We start from the raw sequence: 10,736 nt of genomic DNA on the forward strand, positions 1-10,736 counted from the left end.
GTGTTGTGGGTAAGTGTGCGCACAGCTATGGGGTAAAAAGACGCACTTGGGGCAAGCGAACGTATTGGTTAATTTGACCGAAATTAATGATATTAATTAAATTGTTTCACCAAAATTATCTAGCCTTTGAAGTAAATTTAATGAAAATTAACCAGAACCAAACATCTCCTTCTCAGAAAATCCAAACACAAAACCAACAAAACTACTGGAACATTCTAGGCATAAATATAAAAAAATAAATACCTAATCAAATTAAATAATTTGTACTGTTTCTGGATTAAACCGACCTATTGAAGATGCAGCTACGTTTAATTTAAGTCTTTTGCGAAGACATGACTCGCTTATACTAATTGCTTTACTTTTACCCTGTTCAATTAGAGCTTTTGCTTTAGCGATTTGTTGTAACAGTCGCAAGTTCAGGTTTTTTTCTAATATAATTTCAAAACATGGCGCTACACTAAAATAAATAAGTAAATAAGAGTTTATTTGCTACTAAAATTATATAAATTTATTTATCTTTATGAATCCGGGCAAGTGTGCGCGTGCGCCCACTTACCCGCGCACACTTTCCCGCAGACCCCAAAATTGAATATAAGAACCGCTGAGTCCAAAGTAATGAATATAACTTTATATCACGCTTGCAAATTTCAACAACAATAACCATTTAATTAAAAAAACATGACTTTCCTGGTGTTGCTTTACAATCTTGTGTGTCAGAATGTTTTCCAAACAATAAGAAAGACACAATCAAATGGCCTAAAACAGTTTTTTGCAAATAAATAAACAACAAAGAGTGGTGCGGCGCACTGACATGTCGCGACTAGTTCGCATCACTTGCAGCTACGATTGACCAAAACAGTCACCCCCGCCCCCTCACCCCGATCAGAGATATAGGCCCTGCGCTCACTTACCCACTGCGAAGTGCGAACAGTTACCCCGAATGACTCTATATAAGTACGAATAATATTTTATCAGCAGAATCATCATAATTGGTTACTTGTGTATATAAAAACTAGTAACAAAAAGTGTGTGTTCAGTGAGAAAGTTGCGGAGTTCTCGCAATTCTCGTCCTAATGACAGTTGTGTCGTAAATTCGTGTTAGGATGCGCCATCACCGTCCTCGCTCGTCCCATACTGGCCGTGAGTCGCATTTAACTAAGTTTTAACACAATATCTTATGATTATGGAACTAAGAAAGTGGAAGTGAAATTCCAGCGCGACTTTCAGTTTCAGATATATTACGTGAATAGTACCTTCTATTAAGTGAGGAAGTCTGTAGCCTTACTATATAATCAACGAAAACTAATATGCTGCCCTTTATAAAATGTCGATCGAACTATTTTACAAGAATATACCTAAGATATGCTTATCTGATACATAGTAGGCCCTTTGTTTATCATTAACCATAATATGTAGCGGACATGATTGTACTTAAACACTCATATAAGGCACAAAACGAAACCATAAATACATTCTATACATGAATAATGTTAGTCACATCTAATAATAGCACTGAAAATGACGTAAAATATATTATTTTAGGTTCAGGAATCATATTAGTTTACTGTTTTTCCTTTACCGCAAAAAACCACAGGGGCAATAGGTATAGTCGTATACAAATCGCTCATGATACTTAAGGTTTGTATAACGTGGGTAGATATTATGTTGAATCAATCGCCCTGAGTATCGAGCCCTCTACATTGATAAGCGCTTCCTTTGAGGCGCCTTCCTTTGAGCCACACACACAAAATCGCACCTAACTGATAAATATATGCAAATACTTAGTATAGTGCAAAACGTAAAAAAATCACGATGCTTCTCATAAGCTTTTGCGGTATGTTAGATTGAGTCTATTGAGTTTTATTCATTTATCTGAGAGTTAACTGTTTAGTCAAAATCATATAATTTAATAATATATTTTTTCTCCGGTACATTGTAATTCATCGGAAAAAGTAGTAGTAATAATAATTTTAATATATGACACGTGTATAAACTCACCAAAGTTTCACGTCTTAGTCATAATTCGCTAAAACCTAGACACAATTAAACTTAGGTAAAGTAAACTACGACCTAATTTCCATTAACGCCAGAAACAGCCGAACAGAAAGCGCTTTCTGTGGAAGTATTAGCGAAGCCCATTCAAAGTGGTGTCACACCAAAACCTGACGGCTTAACTGAGCAAAGAAAATTAGGAAACTGCTCCACCCTTCACTTGGTAATTCCAACTTTTGTTCTCATTCAACTATGAAGAATATCACGAAGTTGGTTTACCGTTAGACAGTTAGTCGCACTCGTTAAGGAAATGCTTTTCTTAGATATTATTATGTTAGATACTAATATATTTCACGTGGAAATATCGTATGGATAATAAGTAACAGTAATCTTATTTGGACACCTAGTAACAAAATAACACTACTACACGAAACGTGCTGGCGAAATTATCGTGAACTTGAGTACCCCGAATAATTAATAAGAGATTAACAAAAGGGATTTGTTCGTGGAAGCAAAGAAAACTAAAGTAGTCTGTAAGAAGTAGCTAGGACGACGTCGAGACGAGAGAGTTTCATTAAGTATGTGTTTTAGCGTTTTTATAGAAAAAAACATGTCGTTGTGCAATTACGTTATTATTGTTTTAAGATTACAAATAAAACTGAAAAATATTATTGAATATTATATTATTGGACAACTATACGGTCATTTAATTCCAAACTTAGAACTTGTAATATGGTAATCAAATAACTGATAAACATACTTATATACTTCAAAATACATAGATAAATTAACAACCAGACTCAGAACAGACACTCATGCTCCTCACACATACATATTTATCCCGGGCGGGATTCGAACCCACCGCACGCGGCGCTTCTATTGCATCGAGGTGACCACCATAACCACTGTGACAAACGTGCAGTTGGTGTTTTAAAAACGTTTTTACTTAAATACGAACTCTGATAGGCTTTGAATCTGATACGGTCTAAGCAATTTTTGTCTACGTAACTTTGGTCATCCATCAAACAGATAGAAGCAGGAATGATTGAGAGGAAATTAAAAAGTATAGAATGTGGTAAGTAGGTGAGATTATCTACGATACTTTAATGTAGATCTTTTTGCTGTAATAAGTTTAAAATAAATGGAGATGGGTATCGATTATTTTTACATACTGCCTCTGTGGCCGAAGAGTGAAGACGTAATCATCACGAGATACTTTTCGAAATCTATATATAAATAGTTAGGCAGCAAAAGTTTCTGGTAAAAATCCATGAATGTATTTTGCAATAAAAATCTTTATTTAGGTAAATGGGAACAAAAGGACATACATAGCAAACAGATTGTAATTTTACATGTATGCTATGAGGAAAACGTGGTTTAACATAGTTATAATTTCACATAACATCATGTTGAAATTTCCAACGGTAAATAGGTATATAGAGGTAGATATCTATTTATTTCGCCGACATTGTAGATACCTAAGGTGCTTATCTTCACCGTCTCCTTCCACCAGTCTTGTCTTTTCATTTCAAAAACAGACATTAAACATTGAAATGTGTAGTCTTGAACTGCGGCTCGCCATAAATTCTTTTGATGTTAATTCTATGTGAGCGACTTAAGCTCGTGTTCAGTTATAATTGTTTTAAAAATAGTCAAGTAAAATTATTTTATCATGTGATCATGTATGATTCTGATGTACCTCTTCAATAATTTGCAGGCGTGAAATTTAATTTTTACGATGCGTTTAGATATTCAACATATTCCATAAGAGTAAATTGTAGCACAATGCTACCAAACTTTAATTTCGTTACTGAAAGTTACTATAGGTACATACATATCTAACAGTTAATAGAGCTGCATGCAGGAAGTTTATTAAACTGTACGTAGTTTAGCTTCGAATGGAATGTGAATCGAATCCTATTCCTAGAGGAGAAAGGAGGCAGCAAACTAGCAATCAAATCAGTGCACGAGAAGGCGCAATCATCGCATGTCAGCGCGCAATTAGACCCACATACATAGAAGTTGACTAGGTCAGCGCAATACACCGATATTGATTGCCTCGAAACGTATGAAATTCTAACATACAGTGCAAAATTCCCGTATAGATTAGTTCAAATATGTGTCGACGACGTTTGAAAACTCGCATGTAGTCAGTGCAGGAAATTAGGTGTCTTCCTTAAGCAGTCGCCCGTCAAGTACCACTTGATTGCTCCAGATTACGTAGAAATCTGCTAAATTTAGTTTTTTAAATTTTGTGTGTGTAGGACATCGCAAATACACAGGGTTTCGAAACTATTTAAGTACATCACATTTACGACGATCCATTTAATATAAGAAACTTAAATCCATACAGTTTCTGTCTACAAAAATACATGAATGAAAAAACGTTGCTATAAATAAATATCAGGTGTACAATTTCAGAATCATAATGCTTTTGGGAACCCTTTTTAACATAAACTTGAAACAAAAAACGAGAGAACGGGCTCGATGCCAAGATATCGTTCTTTTAAACCTATTCCATAGTAAATGATGTTGAGCCGGAGACACTCGACACGACCCCGTGTTACTTAATATTCAAGCAATTAAAATACTGACTTGAAATATCTGAAAAATCTTATCGTTATTATACACAGACCGCAATACAGCAAGTTTGGCATTTAAGATCTAAGTATGGCTCTTCATCATTATTTAAATAAGATTGAACGAATCACCATTGAATCAAATATGAGTTTGTAGACTTGTCGTAAGAATACTAGCTATACTAACTACTAAAAGAAAGTTTACTACTCAGTACTTAATCATTTTGTTCATATTTAAAAGATATATTTTTAGTCATTTTTTTTCGTAATATGTTACTTTAATTGTGATCTCAAATATTTAATCTCTGTTGTACAGCATTTTACAAGTAGACGGGAAAGGAGCAATCTACTTGACGACTAAAAATGGAACGTTTCCAATATCGCTGACATCCCTGAAGTCCCGTGACGACGCTACATCGCAACACACTCCAAACATTTTGTCTGCGACCGCTAAAAATCTGTCACACGATGCCTCTCCCAGGCAACATGACTATTGGGACACCTCTGATATGTTGCTCTCCAATTACATCAACTCTACTTACGATGATATTGATGCGTACACCTTCAAGCAAAACTCTAAGAGAAGCATCAACGACGCCGTTTCTAAAAACATAACTCTAGTTCTAGAAAACTTGTTGAAGAATTATGAAAATTCTCAGTTACCTACGCATGGAAAAGGTATAGTTTTAAAATTTATTGGAAAGGTAAAGATGTTTTTAATCAATCTGTTTAGTTATAAAATTAACATTGGTTCGCGTTACAGGCTACCCGACTGTGGTGCAAACGAATATTTTGATAAGGAGCATGGGACCTGTTTCCGAATTAGACATGGTATGCTTTTTTCCGAAAAATATCTTTGATTGTTAAATGAAAATGTCTAAACAGTCACAAAGGATATTTATTTTCATTATGTCGCATTGTGGGTCTTAAAATACTTGCTCATATAAATAATATTATTTATTTTCTTTATAGGATTATTCAATGGACTGCTATTTTAGGCAGTATTGGCGTGACACACGGCTGTCGTTTCTCGGTCCCATCCGCTCTTTGTCACTTTCTATCAAGATGCTGGAAAGGATTTGGCGGCCAGACACGTATTTCTACAACGGCAAACACTCCTATGTGCACACGATTACTGTGCCAAATAAACTGCTGAGAATTAGCCAACATGGCGATATATTGTATTCCATGAGGTAATATCGCCTGCATTCATTGTAAAGTAACAACAACAAAAACAAACAATTTTTATTGTCAACATAAAAAAAATATTTAGTTCGGAAAATAGCACAATTCAGGACTCGATCAATCAACAAATTAAGCTCAAGTTTATTACCTAGGAGTCCGTAAATACACAAATCCCAATTAAGGTTTGAGAATAATTAATTTCATACCCTTTACATAACCAAAGCGTCCGACATTTTTAATTGGCATAATGAAAAATTTCCCTGATCCGATTACTCAGTGGAGTTTTCAATGAACGTAAATTCTCGTTTTATTCTTATTTTACAATGCTTGCTTGAGATATGATCTATATTCATCAAGATTATGTTTTTAAAAATGTCGTGGATGGTTCTAGTAACGTAAATTATATGAAACAGATGCCTGTCACACGGTCGCAAAAAGCTCAAGTTGTGAAAACTGCCTCGTAATAATTCTTAATTATCTTGGGAAATGTCTACTCTGGAAAACACTAAGGTTCTAGAAAACATTCACTGGTACAACTAACTTTAGTCTGTTAAGTTTAATATGAAATTGTAGGCATTTATTAACGCATGTTTAGGAGTTTCAACCGGCTTAAAATTTTTCTCAATCCCATATGGTGATCAAACCGTCTCGGCAATCTAATTTCAACCTTGAAATGCAAATTGAAATAAAAGATCTAATTCGAGCAATTAAAAGGCGTGAATAATACATACTTAGAACGGATTGGATAAGTGCATCTAATTTCGCTAGAGAATATGCAACTGGGCACTCGTTAATCGGTTTAGTACGGGCGAATTTCGGCAACAGAAATGCTCCGTTGAACGCAGCAAACAGAGGTCTGACGATCCTTTCAGATAATCGGCACAGTTAAGCTTTTTGCACAATTTCCGCTATTTACTGTTCCACTGCGCAAAAAGTTGATGATTTAAGCCAGTGCATTCACGGACGAATTAAATGCAACTCGCTGAAAATATCCCGTTATTGGATATTGCTCTTATGTTGATAGTGCTTTTCAACCTTCTGATTATACGCGTGTAGGTAAATCTATGTGGTCTTGAATTTTGCAGGTTGACTATCAAAGCAAAGTGCCCCATGGAATTACGCAATTTCCCTATGGACCGACAATCTTGTCCCCTGATTCTTGGTAGCTGTAAGTAAATTTTAAATATAAATAAGTAGATACGTAAACATTGATAGGTTTTATCGATTTCAAAACATAAAATAACGAATGACACAATGCAAACAACAATAAACAGAAAAATATTTAAAAGGAACTTAAAGAACCGCTCTTTCTTTTAGATGCCTACTCGAATCAACAGCTCGTGTATCAATGGCAGAACTCTCAAAGTGTTAACTTTGTCCCGGGCATGACCCTCTCACAGTTCGACCTCATCAGCTTCCCTTATAGAAACTTCACTTTCACTCGAAGAGAAGGTAAGGGTCTGCTTATGAAAAAACTACGCGTAAGTGTACATGTATAAATACACACTAGTCATGCATCATGATAAATAGTCTCTCGTGTGTGTTGATCCATTACTAGTCCGTACAAAATACGAATATTATTTAGTTATTTGCGCGTGACTGTACGGATTAAGTACAAAGAAGTTCTATTCATTTAGCAAGAAAGTTTGTCTGGAGCAAACAAGAGTAACCTCCCTTATTACGCCGCCTATAGGTACAAACAGAAGCGTATTTGTACACGCATAACATTCTATGCTCGTTTGATTATATCGCAGTATCGAAGAAACGTACGAAGAGCTTTTCAGATTATCTATTTTTTATTAAATTTTAATAAGGCAACTTAAAATGTGTTAACGCTATCAATATTGAAGGCGACGCGGGCGAGGGGAAAGCTCTCGATCCGCCGTCGCCTCTCATAACAGAGCTTTCATCTCCACTAATCACGACACGAGCCGTCCCTACGCTTTATCCGCTTACCGCTTAATATGATTCCGTGCACATGGGTTCAGGTATGGAAAACACTTCCCCAACTTTATATTCACGCCGAACTGCGAAATTCATTATAACTTTGATGATGCACTTCTGGCGGAACTGCATATTGTATTTGTTCAAAGCATTATTATTTTGTGGATACTTCGACAAATAAATATGAACATATAACGACGGTATTCCTCCGTAAGTACTTAAAGTACCTCCATCCACGGTGAAACTCACTCAGCCGTAAATGACTTTACCCGTTTCTTATTTACCGAAAATTTCTGTGCTCCGAACACATCGCGTTTTAGCATTTTTATCTTAAATTGCCTTGCAAAATAGACCTCAAGAGCTTCTTTTATAAATATGATTTGCTTTTTTCGTCTCGGAGGCAAATACAAAATAATGTCAAACGAATTGTACCGTGCCGCGCCAATGACACGAATCGGCTTTTACGCTCCGAGGAATTTACATTCGCAGAAATGGTACAAGACATGTTACGATGTGAACGGTCATTGCTTTTTAGTATTCAATATGTTCCCACATATTTATCACATAATATGTTTTATAAATTATATTTCAGAAACCAGAAGTCGTCTTGTATATTGTGAATGAATGTGCCGTTATGGCGCTAGGAGTTTTGTAAAGCTTTAAAAATGTTTACAGGAGAATTTTCTGTGCTTCAAGTGTCGTTCAATCTTCAACGACATACGGGCTATTTCCTCATACAAGTGTACGTGCCGTGCATACTTATCGTAGTGCTTTCTTGGGTATCTTTTTGGATTCATCGAGAGGTAACGTATAAACACATTCATTTTATTTAGACATGTTACAATGGGTCAGTCGTAAACATTCATTTTCAGGCCACTTCGGATCGCGTGGGGCTCGGGATAACGACTGTGTTGACACTTTCCACAATAAGTTTGGACTCACGCACTGATCTACCCAAAGTGCGTTACGCAACTGCCCTAGATTGGTTTTTGTTGATGAGTTTCTTTTATTGCATCGCTACACTACTAGAGTTCGCTGGGGTGCACTACTTTACAAAGGTGACAAAACGTTTATGATATCTAACATAATATACAATTTTAAACAAGTTAAGTGGTTGTCTTATTTTAACTAATAAGGGCTATCGTATTTCAGGTCGGTTCCGGGGAGATAGTGATAGACGATTCGGAATGGGAGGAGCTGATTGAAGAAGTTGGCGGTGACGCATTCGCCGCTCGCCAACTTGCAGTGCGTCGGCGTAGCTCAGCACGATCTGCGACTAATTTCGTTCGTATAATATGATGAAATTAAAAAACTCAAAAAAACACAACCCTAGGCTCCAACTAGCGAATCGGACTAGGAATCTTGTTCAACGACGACATACTCTTTTACCTCTCTATACAGTATACATTCTATAAACTGAAAAAAAGAAAAAAAAATACGAAAAAATTTACAAATCAAATTAACGAAACGTGTCGCAGTGGCAGCCATTACTCTATAAGGTTGCTAAAATAATTACTTATTTAGATTTTCGTCACTTCTAAATTCTTACAGCGTTTTAATTAATAATTCTTACGCCTATTCTTAATGGTTCAATTAATTGTCTACTATTATACTTTCAGAGCTTCACTCTCCCTGCTCAAAGCAACCCAGAAGACTCCGACCGCCCTCCAGAACAGAGTGCTGTTCGACTGACCATGGAGAGGACCACGCAGACGGAGACCAGAGTACCACGTTGGAGACAACTGCTGTACTGTTTAGCTGGCGACGACCGCTACCGACGACAACGGCAGATAGAAGCTGGTATACATCATTATCTTTAATCTAGATTTTACTCGTTACACGTGCGTGGACTTTTAACTTACTTAAGGGATCGCGCGCACTAGTAATTTTTGTCACCGTGACTGTTGTGCACTGTCACCATGTACATCACCCTTGGACCAAAAGTGACCCAATTGTCACGTATCCAAATGCGCGCACCTTCAATAACGGTGATGTACCTACACGGTGCCAAAAGTCACTAGTGTGCGCTATCCCTAAAGCAGTTATCAAATATCTATGACCCTGTCTAAGAATGTTAAAGAAAATATCGAATTATTTCGCAATGGAGCAACTCTCAAAGTAAAGTATGAGCAAGTTGCAAAAGTATGATAGTTTTATTCCAATAGGAACCTTGCATAAAATATACCACAGGTAGGTAGGTACTGAGAGCAGTGATAGCCGAGTGGTATAAGTTGGTACCACTCAAGTGGTTGCAGGTTCGAACCCGAGGCAACACCAATGACTCTTCAAAGTTATGTGTGTATTATAAATAATTATGACTTGTTCTAACAGTGAAGAAAAACATCTTTAGCAAATTTGCACGTCAGAGAGTTCTTTAGAAAAATTCTTGAAGGAATGCAAAGTCCCTAACCCGCAATTATCCAGGCCTTACCCCTCCCTCATTACGTTACGTGACCCTTGCTCAGCAGTAGGACATTAATGGGTTAAATTTATTTATCTTATTGCAGGTAGTCGAGGTCACATCAACAGTGTATCGCACATAGATAGGGCGGCGAGAGTGTTGTTCCCGGCATCTTTCGCCCTACTCAACCTCTTCTACTGGATGGTCTACGCGTTTTCAAACGATGACTTCGCTTGGAGCGACAATCCTATGAACACACTGTCGCATTGAACAAGCTCTTAATTACTATTTAATTATTAGAGACCAGTTTTTTTGCATTTAAAAAAATATTATTTGGGATTTTGTAGTGTACAATGTATAGTGTCCATGGAAAAAATGTAGTCTAAAATTATTTTGAGCCGTTTATTTTTCTTTTTTTTAAGCAAGTTCAACTAGAGAAGGGTCAATTCGGATAGTATGATTAATTTTATTTATAATTTGTGTACTTATTATAAAGTTGCTTAGCACACCAATATCTCCTATTCAATATTATTTTACTAGCTGACATATTTATAAAAAAATATTGTGAGTGTATTTGTGCTAGATACCTTTAAACGTCAACCGATTTGATAGACAGTTTTTAATTGTAAAGTATC

The 10,736-nt window shown here is 36.3% G+C and overlaps 1 protein-coding gene across 1 annotated transcript in view; it reads left to right on the forward strand.

The window, feature by feature from the left end:
• The window catches only part of LOC142974362 (gamma-aminobutyric acid receptor subunit alpha-2), a 30,460-nt gene extending 19,808 nt beyond the window's left edge, over positions 1 to 10,652 (forward strand). Inside the window, exons 2-11 of the mRNA XM_076116641.1 lie at positions 4,888 to 5,249; positions 5,335 to 5,402; positions 5,544 to 5,764; positions 6,842 to 6,924; positions 7,074 to 7,208; positions 8,376 to 8,503; positions 8,573 to 8,758; positions 8,853 to 8,984; positions 9,320 to 9,500; positions 10,208 to 10,652. Coding sequence (XP_075972756.1) covers positions 4,888 to 5,249; positions 5,335 to 5,402; positions 5,544 to 5,764; positions 6,842 to 6,924; positions 7,074 to 7,208; positions 8,376 to 8,503; positions 8,573 to 8,758; positions 8,853 to 8,984; positions 9,320 to 9,500; positions 10,208 to 10,371 — 1,660 coding nt within the window. The 3' untranslated portion in view covers positions 10,372 to 10,652. The remainder of the gene's footprint in view (positions 1 to 4,887; positions 5,250 to 5,334; positions 5,403 to 5,543; positions 5,765 to 6,841; positions 6,925 to 7,073; positions 7,209 to 8,375; positions 8,504 to 8,572; positions 8,759 to 8,852; positions 8,985 to 9,319; positions 9,501 to 10,207) is intronic.
• The last annotated feature ends 84 nt before the right edge of the window (positions 10,653 to 10,736 follow it).

Source organism: Anticarsia gemmatalis, chromosome 7 (genome assembly GCF_050436995.1).
Source record: "Anticarsia gemmatalis isolate Benzon Research Colony breed Stoneville strain chromosome 7, ilAntGemm2 primary, whole genome shotgun sequence".
Classification (NCBI taxonomy): domain Eukaryota; kingdom Metazoa; phylum Arthropoda; class Insecta; order Lepidoptera; family Erebidae; genus Anticarsia; species Anticarsia gemmatalis.